Source organism: Podarcis filfolensis (assembly GCF_964270895.1).
Source record: "Podarcis filfolensis genome assembly, chromosome: 12".
Classification (NCBI taxonomy): Eukaryota; Metazoa; Chordata; class Lepidosauria; order Squamata; family Lacertidae; genus Podarcis; species Podarcis filfolensis.
The window spans coordinates 17,729,865-17,752,303 of NC_139614.1; the positions used below are offsets into that span (position 1 = coordinate 17,729,865).

A 22,439-nucleotide genomic window follows, 5' to 3' on the forward strand; every position below is an offset into this window, starting at 1 on the left:
ATCAGATTAACTACATCTTTCTTTACAAGACCATCAAAAGTCAGAAATAGTATGTCCATTAGTTGCATACATACTGCTTTATTTCTGATCAGGCAACATGAAATAAAATCATCTCTTCATCTTAATAATCAAGTATCTGAAATTTCTCCAAAGTTCCAAGTTAACCCCTTCACACTTGGCTGCCAGTGAAACAGAAATCCATATTTTACCTTAAGATAAAATAGAGTATTTATGTAATCTTAGCTTTAGACTTAATTCACTAATTCAAGTCGATCCCTTTGATTATGGTGCACTGACTCCGATTTCTTAACCATTAAAGGGAAGAGCTTATTGGTAATACTTTAAACTGCAATCAATCACGGTTCTGCTCTGTTTCTTTAAGAACACTGTTTTCTTTAGACAAAGACTTTCGCATAGTTTTAAGTCACACACTATTGGGGGGGGGGGGGGAGAAAATTAGATGATTACAAAATTTCTATCCCAAAACCTTAAACACATAAGAGTTAAGAGGATGTAGTCAAGGCTTTACATATTCTGGATGAAGCATTTTACTGACTGAATTGCTTATGGAGGGAAATGTTGATGCTACTCTGCTGTTCTTTTCTGAGATTAATGCAGCTGTTATACTCTACCTGGCACCCTAAAATTTCATCTCCATTGAAGATACATGGCAGCCGAGGTGTAAATGAACTATTGCAGAAAGGCTCATTTATACAGCCAAACCCAAATAAGCTTGACTCACTCTTATCGTATGAACTGACTCTTCATACTAACAACAGAGGACTTAGCACAAGAAGGGAATACTTGTCGTTGGAGCTACACGTTATTTTCCCCTGCAGCTGCAGAACACACTATGTTGACTTCACACTTTTAGAATTCCAAGTCATACATTTAACCACTAAACTTGAAAGGGGGGTGGAGAAACTTGAAAGACGAGCTATTTAAAACTCTGCTTACAATTTAAGAGTTCCAAAGTACTTTATGCATGATGTGTAACCACCTGCATTCCCAGCTTGCTTTGATAAATGCTAATCTGAAAGTTTAAAAGTTTAACAACATTGCAGTTTAAGCTGTGGTCCTTACAAAATTGTGAATTCCTGAAAGCACTTTGCTAAACCTCCCCCCCCCCCTTTTCTGGTTATTAGTTCCTTTGATTGGCTTCCCTTCTTCTAATCCAGCCTCTTTCCTTATCTCAAGCTCTAGGCAAATGACACATTTAACACTTGCTGCCTGCCGGTAATGGTGAAACACACACACACACACACACACACACGTTTAACTTGCTCAGGAGCAAAGACAGCATATATACATATTTTAAAAGCTGGTTCTAATTAATGGCATTGTGAAAGACTTGTAATGTTTTGACTTCAAACAGATCGCCAGCAGTAAATTCTCTAAACTATTTTTCTAGAAGTTTGATATTGTAAAATAAAAATAAAAATACCTAAAGTATGCTGTTATAGAAAACTTGCTAAGAAAACAAAACTTTCCAGAACATATTTACAAACTTAAGCAAAGTTCTTTCTCAGTTAGCTATACAGAATTAACATAGTCTTTCAACCTGCAAGCGTGGAAACGCCTAGAAAATATTTGGGCTACATTTTCTGTTTTGCTTGTTTTGGGTTTGTTTTTGACTTTGCCTCTACTTTCCTAAAGAGGCGAAAAAGTTAAATTCTTTAAGGACTAGCTTCAAAGTTTTGTTTGCATGTCCAATGCTAACGGAGACCGAATTGTGATTAAAATATGTTGACTGTAACATTAGCTCTCATGCTCGTACCACACATCTGAACAAAATTCCCATTTCTTTTTCTTCCCTTGTGGATTAAGCACTCTGATTTTTTTAAAAAAGCTCCATATATTTCAAAGCAACTGGGATACCTAGGAATCACAATGATATCAAACATACTTCTATAGTCAATGCCTCATTGAGGTGTCAAAGAGTATGTTAAAAAAAATGATAGATAGCCATCATTTATCTAAATCAGTGTCAGAGCAATGAAGTATCCTTCAAGGGTGTTTTTTTCTTCTTTTAATGCAGAGAAAGTGGTGCTGGGACTTTGCTATTTCTTGCTGTTTCTCAGACTAGAAACGTAAGATTAAGGATTGCCGCTGTTCGCCACCTATGTTTTCCAGCACTATGTCAAGATCTGATAACAAAACAGCAATTTTTTAAAAAAACCTGCGCCGGCGAAGAAGCAGCTCCTTTTTCCTGAAAGTCCCAGGCTCTGAACAGATTCGGATAGCGCTGAGATAATTGATGGGGAAACACAAGGGGTGTTCACAGTTAGTTTTCTAGCAAAAACAGGGACTTCTTAGAGCAACAAAGTAAAAAGGAGAAAGGTGGCAGCAAGGTCAATGCAAAGAAATATTGCCTCTTCTCCCCACCCACGCCCAGAAAAAAAAAAGGAAAACATTTATGGGAGTTTACAACTCCCAATTCTGCCCACCCTATTGAGGCTAAAGTCATAGGGCAGCACACTGCCAAATTAACTGGTTGCTTAGGTGTTAAAAGGCACCTGGGGGAAAAGATATAGACTAAATTCAAAACAGGGTATTAGAAGAGCAAAGAGCCTGTACAGATCAGGAAAATTTACACACAACCTACACTGAATGATAAATTAATAATAATAATAATAATAATAATAATAATAATCCATTTCCTCCATGAACTATTTACAAGATGCAAAGAATTCACTAGAGAAGCAACACTACAAGCGGGAAAAGCGAAGCACACCTAAGCTGGTGTTCTTTCAAAATGTTTGAAGAATTTGTATGCACAACCACATATCTGAATAGCTGTGGTTTGGAAAGGATGCCTCTTTCACCTGTTTGTGTGTGTGGCGGCTATTATTATTATGATGATTATTATTATTACATCATGCAAATAAATAAAGCAGAGGGGGGAAAGTGGAGCAAAATAACCGCGGGACCTACATTGCGCACTGTGCCGGTGCCGCCACTCTGTTTGTGCCAATCCACTGAAGCATGCTTTGAGAGCCTTCTCCTGGAGCATGCAGGAAGATGGACTTGCAGTGTAGAAATCCAGCATTTGACCAGGGCTTACTGCTAGGACATCCATGCAGTCAAACATGATTCCCCCTCCACAGTAGGTCTGGAAAAGTGCCTTCCGTTAGGTGTGGAGGAAAATGGCATAGGAAAGTACCTCCAACTCCATCAAACTCTGCCCCCTTTTTGGCACGTAGGCTGTTGGTCTTTTTCCCAGACCAGAATCATGAATTATGACAGACAACACAGCTAAAAGCCTGTAATTGATCCAAATGATCATTTACCATTTTCCAGCCTGTTCAGCCAATCCGGCAGAATAGGAGGGGGGAAGCAGGGAGCTTTCCAAGTTTCAGTTTTCCTCCATCTCTTCCTCAAAACCTCGAAGGAGCCTTCTTGCTTCTCAGGCTTCCACCGAATAGGTGTTTTAAAAAATATCCTGTGCAGCGTCCAAGTTTTGCAGAGAAAACAGGCTTCGGTGAGAGCTCTGGATCCCCCTTTGCCGGCGAATAGATCCTTCTGCCTGCGAACAGCTCACTTCCTACTACTTGTGTCACACAGAATGAAAGATTGAATTGCTTAATATATGCGAGTGAACTTTCCATGAACCCTTCCCAGGCTGCTAACCTTCAAATGACCCAACCAGTCTGACATCACCAACTCCCAGGATTCTCACACAGCTTAAAAACTCCCGGCAGCCTTGCAAAATAATGCAGGCAAGCACAGAAGCAGGCAGCCAGTCGCTGCCGTTCCTATAATAACGTCCCTTTAGAAAGGAAGACAAACACTTTTTAAAAAAGATATAAAATAGAAATAAGAGTTGCCTCAGGATTCTAAGCAGCAGTGCTGCACACAAACACACACACACACACACACACACACACAGAGAGAGAGAGAGAGAGAGAGAGAGAGAGAGAGAGGGGTGCCTTAAAGTTTACAAAATCTCTCTCATTATCCTCCCTCCGCTGTTTAATTCTTCTCCAAAGCTTCTTTTCTACAAAGATTTCCTTCCTTCCTTCGAGTGAAGCAAACATACACGCTCGATTCTACGCATAAACACGTCCCAATTCTCTCCTGGCATCGTTCAGGAAAGACAAGGGTGACATATTGCATTCACTCTATTATATATAAAAACAGACTTAATGGGGGACAGTCTTATACATACAGCTCACAATGATTTGCCAGACCAGCGTTAGAGCTCTAGACAGGATACATATACACAAACACACACACACGCACAGAGAGAGAGAGAGAGAGAGAGAGAGAGAGAGAGAGCGCAGTGGAATTCCCTCATGCCTTGGACAGGGTTCTATATCTATGCTTCCAGTTCCCCCATATTCACTGCCATGGTTAGGTTGCGCTCAGAAGCTGCAGCACATAGCAAAGTACACACTAGCACAATTTTTGCATGCATAAGTGCATGCTTTCTCCCCTTCATAAAAGTTATTGTATCTCAACATATGGGGGTGGGTGGGAATCATGTGTGAAACAGCCCTCAAATCCTTCAGCGGTTCAGTTGCCAGTATTTTTTTTTTTTAAGTCCAGTGCACAGCAAAATCGCTCTGTCCCTGCTTTCAAAACGACGTCCCCCCCCCCCCGTAACTGTGATAGTGCAAAGCTATTGACGGCAATGAAAGCACAGAAGCCAAATGCAGCTTATAATAATTCTAAAGCAACACTCCACCTGCTTTTTATCTGTTCACACAGATCCCTGTCTATGACAGGGATGGAGAATCCAGAGGTTGATGGATTATTCGAGCCCCTTGTTGGGTGAACGATTCTTGGAATAGTGGGGTGGGGGTGGGGTTGGACTAGATGACCCTTGTGGTCCCTTCCAACTCTGCAATTCTAGGATTCTATGAACCATTGGCTATGTTGGCCGAGGTCAATGGGAGCTGAGAGTGCAACAGCATTAGGAAGGACCACGGGTTCTACACACTTGGTCTACAGTGACTGGCATCAGGTTGCCAGGATTTCACACAGGGGTCTCTACAGCCCTACCTGGAACTGTTGGGTCATTGAACCTGGAACCTTTTGTATACAAAGCATATACTCCGGCTCTGAGCTACTGGCTTTTCCTGCAATTACTTAGCCAGATTCTTCTAGAAGGTTAACAAACAGAGCATAAATAGAATGGGTGTTCCATTTCTGTTGGCACCCATCACCTGTTTTCTCAGCAGTATGCTGCTTTTAGATATGGAGGCTCAATTTAATTGATTGGCTAGGAAACCATTCATTCATTCTACTCTTTTTTTAAAAAAAATATCCTACGTTTAAGGATACCAATCTTTCTGAGACCACTTGCAAGTAGAATAATAAGACTTCTTTAGATTGTTTTATGCCCTTTCAGATTACATCTGGTTTGTGTGTGTATTGTGTTTTTGTGTGTGTGTTGAATACGGTTTGTTTTCAATTTAGATATATCAATTTCAAAAGAACGTTTTTTATATGTGTTCTTTGAATCTTCTCATATTCAAGTTTTGTTAACCCAGTCAGCAAGCAGTGTCACTGAGCTTTTAATGAATAGCAGGCCTCTTAGGCGGTGGGAGATGGAACCATGTGTTCATGTGAGAATATTCAACTCTTTGAGCTGAAATAGCCACTGTGCAGGAAAAGTTTTGCTTTCATCTTAACAGAGAGGAAAGCAGCATTTGATATAAACTAATATTCAAAGTGAGAGCTGGACCATAAAGAAGGCTGATCGCCAAAGAATTGATGCTTTTGAATTATGGTGCTGGAGGAGACTCTTGAGAGTCCTATGGACTGCAAGAAGATCAAACCTATCCATTCTTAAGGAAATCAGCCCTAAGTGCTCACTGGAAGGACAGATCCTGAAGCTGAGGCTCCAATACTTTGGCCACCTCATGAGAAGAGAAGATTCCCTGGAAAAGACCCTGATGTTGGGAGAGGTTGAGGGCACAAGGAGAAGGGGACAGAGGACGAGATGGTTGGACAGTGTTCTCGAAGCTACCAACATGAGTTTGACCAAACTGCGGGAGGCAGTGGAAGACAGGAGTGCCTGCGTGCTCTGGTCCATGGGGTCATGAAGAGTCAGACATGACTAAACAACAAATATTCAAATGCCTGTATGACAACTCACAAAAATATAAAACTAATATTCAAAGGCCAGTATGAGAACTCACAAAAATTCTAAAGAATTTGACACATATTAACATTACTGTTCTTGTGTAACTCAGCCTATAATTAATATTTATCGGGGCCAAGAGGATTCATGGTGACAGATTTTCTTTGCGACAGATCCGCAACCAAGATCCCAGGGCGCTGTTGACATGGGGATTGTATAAAACTGGATTAGCTGGCGGCTGAAAGAACTTTGGAAGGGGATTTTGGGAGCTGTAGCAGCATTTTGAAGACCACAGGTTTCTGAATCCTGCTGCAGACATTGCTGAGCAAGCTGACCAATAGTATAACATATGGACCAATGGTATAATGATTCAAGGAGTGGTTGGCACTGTGGTCTAAACCACTGAGCCTCTTGGGCTTGCCAATCAGAAGGTCGGCGGTTTGAATCCCCACGATGGGGTGAGCTCCCCTTGCTCTGTGCCAGCTTCTGCCAACCTAGCAGTGCAAGTAGATAAATAGGTACTGCTGCAGTGAGAAGGTAAATTGTGTTTCCGTGTGCTCTGGTTTTCGTCATGGTGTCCTGTTTAGTCATGCTGGCCACATGACCCAGAAAGCTGTCTGTGGACAAACGCCGGCTCTCTCGACCTGAAAGCGAGATGAGCACCGCAACCCCAAAGTCGTCTTTGACTGGACTTAACTGTCCAGGGGTCTCTTACCCTTTTACTTTATAATGTATAGTCATAGAAAGGATATGCTAGACTAGATAAAACTTTTGCTTCTTATAGTTTGCTATCTTAAGACCATCCTGTGCATAACTTGGCCAATTTAAATGGTTTCAAAGGAGGCTGCGAGACCCCATTCTGAAGTCGCAATAGCACTTACAGTGGTACCTCGGATTACAGACGCTTCAGGTTACAGACGCTTCAGGTTACAGACTCCGCTAACCCAGAAATAGTACCTCGGGTTAAGAACTTTGCTTCAGGGTGAGAACAGAAATCGTGTGGCTGCGGCGCGGTGGCAGCGGGAAGCCCCATTAGCTAAAGTGGAACCTCAGGTAAAGAACAGTTTCAGGTTAAGGATGGACCTCCGGAATGAATTAAGTTCTTAACCCGAGGTACCACTGTAACTGAAACATGAAGACAGCTGAGATGCACGTTTTGAAATAATTAAGTAGAAACAAAAAACATCTCACCTTTAAGGGGGGAGACAGAGACCAAGTGATGTGTGCCCTTGCTCCGGCCGCTGTCCAAGTAAACCCAAAAACCCATAATGAAAACAAAACCAGGGAGTAGAATTGAAAACTCACCAAAAGCCAGGCAAAACAAACCCTTATTACAGTTCATTTAAAGCTAAGCAAACATGGATCTAGCCTGACTTCCCTAAGGAGGGGGTTTGAGAATCAGGATACAGTTATTGACAAGGGCCTAGACCCGCTACTCACCAAACTAGGCTCTCTTGGTGGTGGAAGATCACACACAGCAGGGGCGCCAACTCCAAGGGACAGAGCTTCTCCTCCTCCTGATAGGGAAGGAGGCCAAACATGAGAGAGAAGCCACCGGCCACCATGTTTGGCTCCACCCACTGGCTCCTCCCAAAAAGTGATGCAATGCCACACGTGTGATGTCACAGACGCGATGTCAGCCCCCTCTCTGCCACACAGTCTCTGATGAATATTGCAAATTTCAGGCAGGCTGACACAGGAGGCAGTGGTCTTTCATAATATCCTGGTGCCTAATTGTTTTGGCCATTACAGGTAAATACCAGCAGCTTTAATTATGTCCAGAAACACACACCTACTTATAGTTCCATGTTTTACTCCAAGGAACTCAATTGTACACATGGTCCTTGCTCCCACCCTATTTTATCCTTACATTAATATTTTTGTAGTTTATAAAAATGCAACAAAACCCCCTGCATTTCAATTGTACACATTTGATGCGCATTGGACAGGCATTTTATATGCATTCTCCTACAATGCGACTTTTGTATGCTTTTCAATGCAATTCCTCCTAATGCAACACATTTTTGTATACATTTTCCAGGGACATACACATTCTCTGTGCATTTTTAAACTGCACTTGAAAATTCAAACTGTAAAAGCCACATTGCTGACTGCATTCGAATCTGCATGTAAGTTTGGGATTGGCAAAGTAAGCCAACTGGCTTTAAAATGCAAACCAAATGAATTTCTACTCCATCCCTAGCTACAGGCCATATTCTTTGATCCACCGGATGGAAGCAATGAAAAATTGGGAGATGATTTCTTCCTGAGGGTAATAATAGAGGAGATAAAATAAGGCTGAAAACAAATATCAGTATGCTTATTTCGTATTTTGTCCCTAAAGGATTAACATGCTTATGTGATGTATTTTAAAAGTCACACAGATTTTTATGTTTTATAAAAATAAATTTAGTAATTTATGCCAAATTGCCTCGGAATTGAATTAAGATAGCTTTTTTCATAATATATCTAAATTAGCTGGGTAGTTCTGGATGTTTCATAATGAATTATGCCTATGGTAATGCTTGGTTATTATCGAGTCCCTGTGTAATTAAGTAACATTAATTCTTTGGATTATCTAGATGCCTATTCTTACTATTTCTTCCCATTTTTGTAATAAATTAATTAGCTCACATTAGCTTTTAAAATTATATTTGGGTTTGTGTGTGTGTGTGTGTGTGTGTGTAAACCTTACATTCTTGGGAAAATGGGAAAATTTTTCAAATGAAACTAATAGTCATTTAAAAGATACAGCTTACTATTCATTATAATTAGCAAGAATATACACTGAAGCAGTAATTAATTCCTTAGTTAATTTAAACGTAATGAGGTGTGAATATTTTACACTCTTATCCGTAGTTCTTGAAAGATGGTAAAGGGGTGGCAGGAAAATGCTATGAAATGAAGCCCATATGAAAAGAATTTTCTTATTTTGTGTCACCTATGTTTCCTTTCAATCTTCACTGGCAAAAACTGTACAATAAACATATTCTTAGCCATAAATGTAATAAAAGCTAAAGTAATGGTCAAAATTCTATTTCCTCTGGTATTACTATATATTACTACTGGGTGACACAGTACTTTTGAAGTTCATGTTCATAAAACAACAATTTGCAACCAAAGTTTTCGTTCTATATCTGTATTTCTGGTTTTTGTTCAGCAATGGCCATTGAGGACCATGAATCACGCTGCGAATAAAATATATTTGTCCTGACCGCCTTATGCAAAAGAACAGGAGTCTGCAGACCTTATAGCAAACCTCCCAGAGACAGAACACCAAATCACATTTCCTATTATTTTCTAAGCTGCCTAAATGAAAACATATGGATAATGAAAACATATGGATCTCTCCCTTATTGTAAAACAACTACACTGGCTGCCAATCCATTTCCTGGCACAATTCAAAGCGCTAGTGATCACCTACAAAACCTTGAACGGTTCCAGAATACCTAAAGGACCACCTTCAACCACATAAACATGCCCAGGTTTTGTGGTCATCACCTGAAGCCTTTCTCTGTGTCTCCTTGCCATATCAAGTTGGCTGTTCTGATAGGTAAAGGTAAAGGTACCCCTGACCATTAGGTCCAGTCATGACCGACTCTGGGGTTGCGGCGCTCATCTCGCTCTATGGGCTGAGGGAGCCGGCGTTTGTCCGCTGACAGCTTCCGGGTCATGTGGCCAGCATGACTAAGCCGCTTCTGGCGAACCAGAGCAGCGCATGGAAATGCTGTTTACCTTCCCGCTGGAGCGGTTCCTATTTATCTACTTGCACTGGCGTGCTTTCGAACTGCTAGGTTGGCAGGAGCAGGGACCGAGCAACGGAAGCTCACTCCGTCGCGGGGATTCGAACCGCCGACCTTCTGATCAGCAAGTCCTAGGCTCTGTGGTTTAACCCACAACGCCACCCGTGTCCCTTGTTCTGATAGCAGATACTTTTTTTTGGTTATAAAAACTCATCTTGAGTGTATAAGTTGTTTTGTGTTTTTTATCTGTTTTGCTGTATTTTTTGGCTTTAGCTGATGCTGTTTTATTCCTGTTGTAGTAGTAGTTTAAACGTTTCCCTTTCTTATCGTACACTATGCTGCTAGGTTGGCAGGAGCAGGGACTGAGCAACGGGAGCTCACCCCGTCGCGGGGATTCGAACCGCCAACCTTCTGATCGGCAACTCCTAGGCTCTGTGGTTTAACCGATAGCGCCACCTGCGTCCTCATGCCAAAGGATAAATGGACATAAATCTGACATCAGGAATCACAAGACAGAGAAGCCAGTAGGAGAACACTTCAATCGCCCAGGACATTCAATACAGGATCTCAAAGCAGCTGTCTTTACAAAAGAATTCCAGAAATAGACTTGAAAGAGAAGATGCTGAATTACAACTTATTACTAAACTTAAAACTATGGAGAGACCTGGTCTGAATAGAGATATTGGATTATTGTGTCATTGGACATACTAAAGCTATTTTTGGTCATCTGCATACTATCTGTTGCTTTTTCCTGTAGGACTAATTGCAGTCGTTAACAGTAATCAACAGGTTTACCATACCCATTGAGTCAACCACTCATCTCCAACTACCCTTCTGAAAAAAACCCACCCCACCTTCCCACTATATATAAGCGTCTGGTGACTTCTGTTTCAGTGTATCGGCCTGAAAGCAAGATGAACCCATAGTCGCCTTTGACTGGACTTAACCGTCCAGGGGTCCTTTACCTTTTTACCTATACCTATGATGAGATTTGTAGTTTATCAACACGTGGAGATCCCCATGTTGACTATCCCCGCCATACAGAATGTGGTACAGACTTATCGTTTTATTTTGCTTAAGTAGAATTGATGTATATCCCTGCCAAGTTGTCTGAGATACCATTTTAAAAGTTTCAATTAGCATAACAGAATTATAATGCAAAGTTAATTCAGAAGAGTCCACTGCATGGACAGACAGCATGTTTTTTATACGACCTTATTTCCTGTAGTAGCATTGCCTCTGTCCGATTCTCCAAATCCAAAACCTGTTTGGAATGAGCTGTTTAGTAAGGCAAAAGCTAGGTTGTCCTTTTGTGTTTGTCTGGGCTACAGCAGCCCTTCAAATAGTCTTCCATAACAGAGGCTTCTTGCTGGTGATGGCTTTGTACAATTTCAGTAGTGAACCGATAGTGTATAGCTAATCCTTTGGCATATGTTGATCCTGTGAAACCTGGTGTAAAAGCACATGTCAGCACAGCTTCGCTGATCTTATGATGCAGTGATATACTCCAGAACTCTGTAACACAAAGTAGTCTGTCAGCAAAAATACAGCCAGGGATTGTGGTGAGGACAGACAACTTCTATCCAATACCCCATCTGCACCTCTAGCTATTAGCTAAAGTCCTGTGATCTCATGGAACATTAACAATTATATTCAGAATATTAATAATCAGTCCGGCTTACGTTCTGTATAACCTATCAACATTAGGAATGCACTCAATAGAAAAGACCAAAGGTATACAGGGATTACACCAGGGATCAGCAAACTAAGGCCCCCGGGCCGGATCAGGCCCACCTGGGTCCTAAATCCGGCCTGCGCCGCGAAGCCGGAACCCGCCACAAAGCCAAGACTCCTGGCTATGGCGACGGGAGGAAGATGCCAAGCAGCAGCGGCTCTGCCAATCAAATGCCTGGTTTACCCCCCTGGTGGGGACATCTCTGCCGATCAAACGCCGCTGAGGTAAACCAGGCATGGAGTTTGATTGGCAGAGCCGCTGCCGCTCGGCCTCTTCCTCCCGCCCCTGCCACCCTGGTGCTCCTGTGGGCCAGAGAGCGGAGCAGACGAGCTCGTCTGCCTACCCACTTCACAAGAAGCAGAAGTGGCGGCGGCGGTGGCGGCAGCCCCTGGGAAGGTAAGCACAGCACCTTCTTTCTCTAGGCGGGGAGGAAGCCCTTTCGCACCACTGCCGCCAGCCCTTCGGCAAATGAGGCAGGCAGCAAACCGAGAAGGCAGCTGGGGCTGGGGGTGGGGAAGAGGACTACCTGCCCCCCTCACAGTGTGCATAGGAATTCATTTTTTTAAAAAATAGTACAGCCCACCACAAGGTCTGAAGGACAGTGGACCGGCCCCCTGTGGAAAGTTTGCTGACCCCTGGATTACACCAGCTAAAACAGGCACAGGGAACAAATTAGGCTTGTGGATCACATTAGGTGGTGCAGGTACAATTCTAATTTGGTTCACAAGACTCCCCACCACCACCAAGCCATACCTACCTGCCCAACAACTGACATCACAGGAACATCAGCTTTGGGGCAGGTAAAGATGCAGCTGCAAATGAACTATACTCCTGCTTGTTCCTTTGCAAACAGGGCTCGCATCTGGCACCTTTTAAATTTGGCACCATTTGCAAGCCCCAATGGGATCGGATGCACTTTGAAGTACCTGGGTCTGGATTTTCCAAGTGCATTTGATCCCAGATGCTACAAGTTGGGCTTGAAGATGGTGCTGGATGCCTTGCCTTTTGGTAGGAATCTTCCTTTGTAGCTTGGCTGGAGCTAAAGCTGGACTGCAAGGGGGTGGGTGTGGAAATGTTCTTTTGCAGAAGTAGCTTTCATTAAAGTCATATTATATCCTAACTTCTTGTTTTTGGTCCTTTGAGACTTTGAGGCAAAGCACAGGTAGAATTTTAAATAAATATATAACAGACCACTTTGAAAGAGCAGTTACAGTGTAACATTCAAGCCACAGCACTGACCTTGCTGTAGAAACTACAGAAAAAAGGCAAAAGTTTTACCGAGATATAAATTAGAGAATGTGTACTCCAAAAATGGTTTAATTAGGTCTTTTTGCTCATTGATTTTGTATTTGGCTAATGATTCCAGCTCTGAGATCATAACACTATATAAGATGTAAGATATCTTTTAACCCATGTGTTGATTTTGACATTGACATAGTAATGTGACCCAATAATGTTTTCCAATATTTTAATTTTTGCTGATGCTCAAAAATACTATAGAAGAGCTGATTCGTAATTATAACATACAGCATTGCATAAATTTCTACTTAATTAAAAAGCTTCTAAATTCTGACTAATCAATTTGCAAAGGTTTTTGACAAATTGCACATTTAATTTCAGGAGATTTATTAATAGTTTGACCTATAGCTAGCTAATTACAGTTATAGTACTGATGCAGTAATACTGAAGACCTACAAAATGATACAGTTACACATTTATTTTGGTATGTCTACCTTAATTCCAGAACATTACAATACACTTACATTTTTAGCTGTTTCTGCATTATGCCTGGAAGCTGCGGTATAATGCATGATGGAAGGATCTTCTAAGTACACACTACATTTATATGAAAGCATAGTTTCAATATGAGTGTAATTTATTGGATCCCAGTGCTTCTCTTTATAGAGAATCTTAACACCATTTGCTCTCAGAAACTGCCTTGAAGCCAGTGGTATTAACTTGCCTGATAACAGAAGTTTAATTCCGAATCTGTGGGTGACAGTAATTCATTCAGTTTATCCCAACGTTTAGAACTCATCTTCTGCCCAACTGCCATTCCCACAGTTCTAATTTGATGCATTCTGATTAAAGGCATTTTAATATAATATTCCATGTAGTTATCCCTATCCTTTAAAAATCAACTAAAGATGCTATCCAGCTACTTTGATTCAGGTCTCATTGATTTCAACAGTGTTCAACCTCCCATTAAAATCAATAGGACTTAAAAGTGCTTGGGTTGAACCATGCCGCTATGTTTCTCAAGACGGAAAGTAATGAAGTTTCCAATCATTATAGGTTGGGTGGGGAACAGGATCTGGCGGGATGGCCAAACCTAGAGCTCCTACACTTCCTGTGGGCCAGATCCTAATCTCCCTCACCACCGGTGGGACACTTTGACCCAGCTTCAAAGGAAAGAATCAAGTGCACTCAAAACTACAATCCTATTTTCCCCCCTTCCTTTGCAGGGATGACTTTACTGAAAGCTACTTCTGCAAAAGAACATTTCCACCACCACCCCTTTGCTTTAGCTCCAGCCAGGCTACATAAAGGTATACAACAAATGATTTTTTTAAAAAGGTCAATGTATGATGTTAAGATCAAGGATAAACTCAGTGCTATTTTTCTAGAAAAAGGGGTGCCATGAATGCACAATGGAGCCCTCCCGAGACATGCCGGAACTGAGTTATGGTAAGTTCCGGCTAAAAAAAAGGTCCCAGAAGAATCTGGGGTAAAGGAAGTATGGCAGCTCAAAATGATCTGAGCTTCCTTATAACAGAGCTTAAGTTCCTTTGACTGTTGGCTCAGATGAGACAAAATTAATTATTTCTGATGCAGGAGGTATTTCTGAAACTACATTATATAAACGCAGCAGTTTCCCTATCACCGTAAAGGGGAGGGGTCCAAAACAAGACCAGGAGCATTGTAAAGTTACTTAAAGCCTCTTCACGTGATAACCAATGTTTCTAGCTGGATTTCAAATTTGCCTTTTCTGTAAGTATTTGATATTTGACTTACTGCCCACTCATTCCATCCACTCCTAGGGATGGGGAATGAATTTGATTCAGTTGGCATGTAAAAGGTGAATTTGCACTTTCCAAAGCAATATGCAAACCAAAACACAGCCACCCTCTGAAATTCACGCTTCTCTGAATTTTGCAATTCAGTTTTCCAGCCAAGTAATGTGTACATGTACATGTATTGAGGTGACATGTGCATAGAGATGCAACTCTTACTGAAAATAGCAGACAAAATAGCATTATGCATTGCATCAAGGAAAACAGCTTTGCAAAAATGTGTACAGTGGGCAAAATTACATACAAAAATGTGTATATTTAAGGAAATTCACACTAAAAAGCTGGTGAATTTTAACGAGGACTCTTTTAAAAATATCAAACTGATGTGGAAATGTGAGGAAACGGAAGACAGGAAAAGTGAGTAGCTGAGAGAATCTGATATTGACAGATTTCCCCATCCTTATGCCCAGCTCCCATGGCATAGAAACAGGACCTCGATCTCCAAAAAGGCTTGATGGAGGAATTTCAGCTTTGTTCACATGCCTGCCCCAATCATATATAAAGCTGGAGTTGGAAGTCTAATGTTAAGATCAAAAGAAGTGTGCAGATAAGGGGAGCTTAGCAGGTCCCCACAACCTTTTGCCCCAGGCCTATTCTCCCAGCATGGGTCACGTCTCATATTGCTGCCATTTCAAGTGATAGACTGCAGGGAGGTATTCAACTTCTTTTCCCGTTTTTGATGTTAAACTTAGAACCAGGAGCCCCAATTCATGCCTGGATGCAGGAGAGGCATAAACAATGAATGCAGTTGCTGCCATTACATCTAGAATGGCTCTCAGTAAGCATGAAGCAAAAAGCCTCAATAAAACAGTCCTGAATAGCTTATGCTCTGCCATCTCGGAGAAAGTAATCCTGCACTTAAATATAAAAACAGATCTAAAAAGAGAATGAGAAAGATATATGCACTTTAGGAGAAGTGTGCACGCAGTACTGAGTCAGTCCTTGAAATCAAAAGAAACACAAATAGAGAACAAGGACAAAGTAACAGGGATTAAAAGCTTAAAGGTAAAGGTAAAGGGACCCATGAAAGTCCAGTCCCAGACGACTCTGGGGCTGCGGCGCTCATCTCGCTTTACTGGCCGAGGGAGCTGGCGTACAGCTTCCGGGTCATTTGGCCAGCATGACTAAGCCACTTCTGGCAAACCAGAGCAGCGCACAGAAACCCCATTTACCTTCCAGCTGGAGTGGTACCTATCTATCTACTTGAACTTTGATGTGTTTTCGAACTGTTAGGTTGGCAGGAGCAGGGACCGAGCAACGGGAGCTTACCCCGTTGCGGGGATTCGAACTGCTGACCTTCCGATCGGCAAGCCCTAAGCTCAGTGGTTTAGACCACAGCGCCACCCATCTTATTTATCTTATTTACGGCCAATTTGCATGAATATACAACAACCATTGTTGCTGTGCAGTTTAATTCAAGAGAGTGTCTCTTACTTCTGTATGAATATTGTTTCCTTCATAAGTCTGAGTATATCCCTGTATCTTCCAGCAATACTTATGCCACTGTTTCCCGCTATACTGTGTGCTCTGCCTTTATGGCAGGAAACAGCATTATTTCCAACAATTATTCCTTGCTAAGCAGCATCTACATGACGACAATGACTGTGCCTCTACAATGTTGAATGTACAGTATATCAACCCACCTACTGTTATGGTGCCAAACCTCACAAAGCAAGCCACATTCACAGAGCAGAAAGAATGTCTACCACTTACAGCTCTATTATTACACAACAGCAAGGGTGCGGAGAAATTTGAAGTATGAGCTGATGCACTCCCTGCCTCATTACAGAGCTATTCCTGGCAACTAAAAATCTCCTGTGCCTTATTTAGCATTGCAGCAGGATGGCTTATGTAGTCTCCATGAACCATGTGTGTGTTGGTAGAATATAGGTGCAACCTCCTTACCAAAGATGAACCCCAAAGAAGTTCTTGCTGTGATTGAGAGTATCAAACTAGGGCTGTGCAATTCTCCTTTTTATTACCCCACCCTCCTCTGTTTTGTAACGTTTGCTAAAATCATATTTGCTTCTTCAGTCCCCTATTTTGAGCAGTAAGTGTTTTGTTTCGCTTTCATTGCTCACATCGCAAAACCCCCCAAAAATGTGTGTGTGTATGTGTGTGTGTGTGTGTGTGTGTGTGTGTGTGTGTGTTTTCCTTTAACTATTATTTTGCCACAGAGAATGATGTTGTGCCTTCTCCAAGTTCTGAGTCAGGCTGTAGTCGGGAGGTCCAGTTCTGGTGCAGCTAGACCAAAGTCTAAAGGATCAGACCCGGAGGATGCTCTGTGTGGTGGTCAGGTCTGACTCAAGTAAATAAGGAAGGAGAGAAATTCTGTGTGGCTGCTCATCTGGAGGAATTGCTCATATGGAATGGCCAAACTACAAGTTGTGCTCAATGCAGTTCACTTGCTTTTTTCTACTTTATTTCAGGCAGCCCTACCCATTGTGATAGGAACTGCAGTGCATAAGGAGCAGAGGTTTATCACTTCCAGCTCCAAATGTGACTCCCCTCCAAAATACCCACATACTCCTGGGTTGGCTACAAAGGTTAGTAAGAAGTTACCACTGGTGCCAATGGGAACATTCTGTTTATTTGCTACTAACTTGTATAGACATACCAGGGCTGATTTTCAAGACTGATGTAGCTGATGAAGGAAGGAATGAACATTTTAGTCTCCTACATATTTAATAGATGTTATATTTTTCCCATCCTTATTTCTATCATTGCTGTATTATGCTAGAGCTTTTATTATCAGAAACTGATTTTAAGTTATTGTTAGCAATGGAATGCTTAAATAATTCTATTTGGTTGTTCACCATCTTGAAAGTTGGGTGGGATGCAGATATTCCACATAAAAATAAAAATAAATTATTTCCAGCCCCAAATGTCTCAACTGGATGGCCATTTCCACACACCTCCAAACTGAAATGCAATGCAATATGTATCACTAATGGTGAGATGGTATGATGATATCTGGACACTTAGGCACATGGTATCTTCTTACCTAGTTTGTGTCTTCAAACTTTAGGTAGGGGTTTCTCCTTGCAAAACCAAAACCCTCCACAAAGAAAAGCCTGTCAGGGAGAAGGCTAGACTAGAAACATGACATTCTCCCTGGTATACTTTGTTTCTATGTGGAGTGAATGTTTCAGAAAGAAAATTCACCTCTATTCTGAAATAGTGTGGTCCAGGCACAGGTTCACTGCAAGTTTCCTAGAACAAGGACTGAGCATCCACAGGTTTACTACCTGAGGTAGTAAGCAAGACATCCTGTGCCAATCTAAAAAATGTTTGCACCTAAAGCAGAAGTCGTCAAACTGATCCTAACTGGCTGATATCAATCACAAAAACAGAGCTCATAGGCAGGAAAACGGCTGCCTCTGGAATCTACCATATAAAATGGCTATGTCACTTTACTTCAAGGTCTGCTGTTCTGCGCAAACACCAAATGCAGTCTTAAAATTAGAGGACTTTGCCATACACAATTTCACTTCTCTGGCAGCAACTGCTGCCCAAACCATTTAACATTCATTTAATTTTTACCATCCTAAATATAGTAATATTCACCTTGTAATCAAGAGCTTGATCATTATGATTCTGTTAGAAAAAGCATACTTAGTTAGCTAATTGTTACTGTACATAATATACAACAAATACTTTCTATTTAGGAGTTAACAAACAACCCCTCTCAGACATTATTGGTACTGCTTTTCTGGGCATTCAATGAACACACACTGGGGGCTCAGCTGGCTCCGCCTCTGATCTCCACATGCTCATTCAATGCCCAAATAGACCCTGTGCATTATGCACTCATTCAATTAATACATGGAGATTGGGGGCGGAGACTCTCTCTTCCCAAACTCCCTGGTAAGTTAACTGAATTTATGGAGAAGCAGCAGCAATAGCTTCTGGAAAAAGCTTCAGTTTAAAAAGCATTGGTAATTACTCAAAACTATGACTATTTAGACATCCACCACAATCATGAGGCTATTTAAAAAATCAGCTTTATAATTACAAATGACATCAAGAAAGACTTCGCCACCCTGTAAGTAGACTGTCCCAAAGTGGAATTAATGTCCATTACTGATCTGGGATAGTTTCAAACAGGTCACTCAGAGATGGAAGTCTTAATTACAAATAATCATCCAAGCTATGCAATCTCATGTATTTTAATTTACTATGAAAAGAACTGCATGGAAAATAATATTATTTGCTAACTCCCCATCCCTACCTCAGTCCTTAGTGCAATAACGGCGGCAAAAGTGGATGATCTAAGAAATCGTTCTCTTGACACTTTTCCCCTTTGGAAAATGAAGGAGTGATCTCTGGAATTATCCATTGGGGGTTTATCGGTTATATGCTATTGATGACAAATACGACTAATAAGGTGGTGCCTAGCAATGGGGCGGGGGGGAGACCTACTTTGTGGGATGTATTTTCTTAATAAAAACTTAAAACTGCAGCAAGTTTAGTAATGGGCGGCCACAAATATATCGATATTGATAACGATAACCATTTCTGCTGCTACAGACTGGGTAATTTCATCATAATAGTACATATTACATAATCCTGTCATTGGACCAGATAGTATAGCCTTTGGGCTGATGTGTTCTACACATCTGTGTCCTACAGCTGGGGTGGGGGTGAGTTTGTCTCCACTACACTATTTAAAATGAGCACTGCACTATTTAAAATGAGCAACTACTGGATGGTATTAAGTAATGGCATGAAAACTGCAGGGCTAAATTTATACAACTATAGGAGACTGAATGGATCAGTCACCTGAATTTCAGGTTTACCCATGGTTTATTGAATGGATGGACTGAACTGGAATGCACTTTTGCACCAATCACAGTGACCGTTCTGGGAAGCATGAAAATTAATCATTTCCATATCCTGGTCCAATTGCCTTAGGGATAAACCTGTACCTCTTTAGAGAGCCCACATTGTATTGCAAGCACCATGGGTACTTGTAATGCAAAAACAGTGCTACTCCACAAACTGCACCATTTCTAATACATGATGATATGTTATATTGTTGGCAACCTCTCTTGGCATTTTAAAGCATTTGAAAATGAAGGATAACAACTGAAAGGAAAAGCTCCTGGTTGTTTGAAGCACCATATTGTGTTGTTGGTGGGATGATTATTGCTAACTTCAATTGCAAACTGAACCGCTGCTAGTTTATATATGTGATTTAACATCCTAGTTTCCTGGGAATGTCGCCCCCACATCTGCTCCCAGTTAAACTAAAAAGGGTAGTTTTTGTACGTTATGCCGAGGCACACTGCAAAAGCTGAGTGCATTGCAGGACAAACATTGAATGATTTAATAACTTTAGAATTTCCAGACAAGTTTGAAATCCTGTATTTTTGACCGTCTATGCTATCAGTAGAGCGAGTGAGAGTTTTACTGCCAGAAGAGCTGAACTACGAAGCAGATTTTTCCCATTCCTGCCAAAGACTTGGATGCAAATTGCAGAGGTATAAATCCACTGAAGACAATGGATTACTACTGGAGTAGCAAGGGAAAACTTGACCCTATGTCCTCCTGACACAGGGCACCAGATAAACCTAACTACAATTAATCACGTCCAGAATTCTCCTGGCATGTAACCATGTCAGATTTCTGAATAAGTACACACCCATATATATTGCAAATGATGTGCTGCAGCTGTTATGGAAGTCCACATATTCTTTCACCCTGGCTGTGCCCTATAGGATAGTTAGATAATTTTGCAGACCTGTACATTACGTGAGTTGATTGAGCAATAATGTCAGTAACATTCAGAACTTGCATTGAAGTGCTCGCCTACAAAGCCTCTTGCCTATACAATGGTACCTTGGTTCTCAAATGGCGTGGCTGTCAAACAAATCGGCTCCCGAACGCCGCAAACCCGGAAGTAAGTGTTCCGGTTTGCAAACGTTTTTCGTTAGCCGAACACCTGACACAGATTCCATGGCTTCCGCTTGAGTGCAGGAAGCTCCTGCAGCCAATCAGAAGCTGCGCCTTGGTTTTTGAATGGTTTTGGGAGTTGAACGGACTCCTGGGACGGATTAAGTTCAAGAACCAAGGTACCACTGTAAATTTGTTGGGGCATGACACATCTCATTATGGAGATAGATCCATGCACAGGAAGCAGCTGGAATTATCTTATTTTCCCTCTCCCTATCGGGCCCTCAGCCACTGTGGTGGACTAGTTATTGATGGAGAGCACATCTGTATCTTCCATCCATGTATGAAGCTGTCTTCCCTTGCTAGGCACATACCTGCAATTTACCTGTACTCTGTTACCCAGGTTTCCAAGTTATCACCTTCTAAGACAGGGGTCAGCAAACTTTTTCACCAGGGGGCCGGTCCACTGTCCCTCAGACCTTGTGAGGGGCTGGACTATATTTTGAAAAGAAAAAAATGAACGAATTCCTGTGCCCCACAAATAACCCAGAGATGCATTTTAAATAAAAGCACACATTCTACTCATGTGAAAACACCAGGCAGGCCCCCACAAATAACCCAGAGATGCATTTTCAATAAAAATACACATTCTAGTCATGTAAAACATGCTGATTTACGGACCATCCTGGGCTGGATTTAGAAGGCAACTGGGCCAGATCCGGCCCTTAGTTTGCCTACCCATGTTCTAAGAGCTAATAATATGGTAGTAGAAAGCAAATCTATCACTTACTTATTTCATTTATTTTCCACCTTTATCTCCCAAGGATCTCAAAGTGGTGTATACATGGTTCTCCTCTTCCCCATTCAATCCTGACAACAACCCTGTGAGGTAGGTTAGGCTAAGAGTTAGCAGCTGGCCCAAGCTCACCCAGTGGATTTCATGGCTGCGTGGGGATTCAAACCCTGCCCTCCCGGGTCCTAGTCCAACACTCTAACCACTCCTCCACACCAACTCTTCCATTATCTAAGGTTGTGGGGACACTATCATGCAAAGTGAGATGGAAAGATAAAGGAACTTTGAGGGAATTTTCTTTCACATGTGGTGGACTTGTAAAGGGGTAAAAGAGTATTGGGAAATAATCCATAATGAATTGAAAAAAATGTTTAAAAGTACTTTTCAAAAAACAAAACAAAAAACCCTGAGTCCTTTTTGTTGGGGTTTCAGAGTGAAATTCCCAGGTGTCAAAAAAGGTTACTTATGTATGCCACTACTGTGGCCCGTGTTCTGTTAGCCCAAAAATGGAAAACGAGTGAGGTCCCAACTAAAGAAGAATGGCAACTTAAGCTGACACAATATGCACAGCTTGCAGACTTAACATATAGAATAAGAGAACAAAAAGAACATAGAGAAGTTTCGGGAAGATTGGAAATGTTTATTGAATATATGGGAAAAAATTGTGTACAACTGAAAACGTTGGCAACATGAAGATAAACTCAAAAGTGTAAACAAGTTTTGATGAGTGAAATAATGGAATACTGAATGGCTTAGTTTTTGTAAAATATGAAGGGATTTATGATATGTAAAATGAACCATGGAAAGAGAAGAAGGGGAGTCATTGATATCTTAAGGATGTATAAATGAGTATTTTAAATTGCAAAACAGAAAATTTAATAATTATATACACACACACATGAGATGGAAATATAAAGGGGCCTATTAAAAGTGCATTTATCATCTCTACGAAACACTTCTCAACTGTTCAGGCTCTGCTATAACTCCCGCTCAAGACCACGCACCCCAAATTCAGAACTGTTACATCTACTGCACTGTTGACTGAGCAAAGCAGAGTAGAGACAAAGCAATGCAAAAAACCCATTTCCTTCATCTTCCTTCGGCTGACCAA

General features: G+C 41.4%; 1 protein-coding gene across 13 annotated transcripts in view; it reads right to left on the reverse strand.

The window, feature by feature from the left end:
* RARB (retinoic acid receptor beta) overlaps positions 1-22,439 on the reverse strand; it is a 341,400-nt gene that overhangs the window by 104,753 nt on the left and 214,208 nt on the right. The window contains exon 1 of one of the 13 annotated variants that reach the window (XM_083578113.1): positions 2,935-3,555. The exons of the other annotated variants lie outside the window; for them this stretch is intronic. Coding sequence (XP_083434239.1) covers positions 2,935-3,091 — 157 coding nt within the window. The 5' untranslated portion in view covers positions 3,092-3,555. Of the gene's footprint in view, positions 1-2,934; positions 3,556-22,439 lie in introns of those variants that run through there. 13 annotated transcript variants of the gene reach the window in all.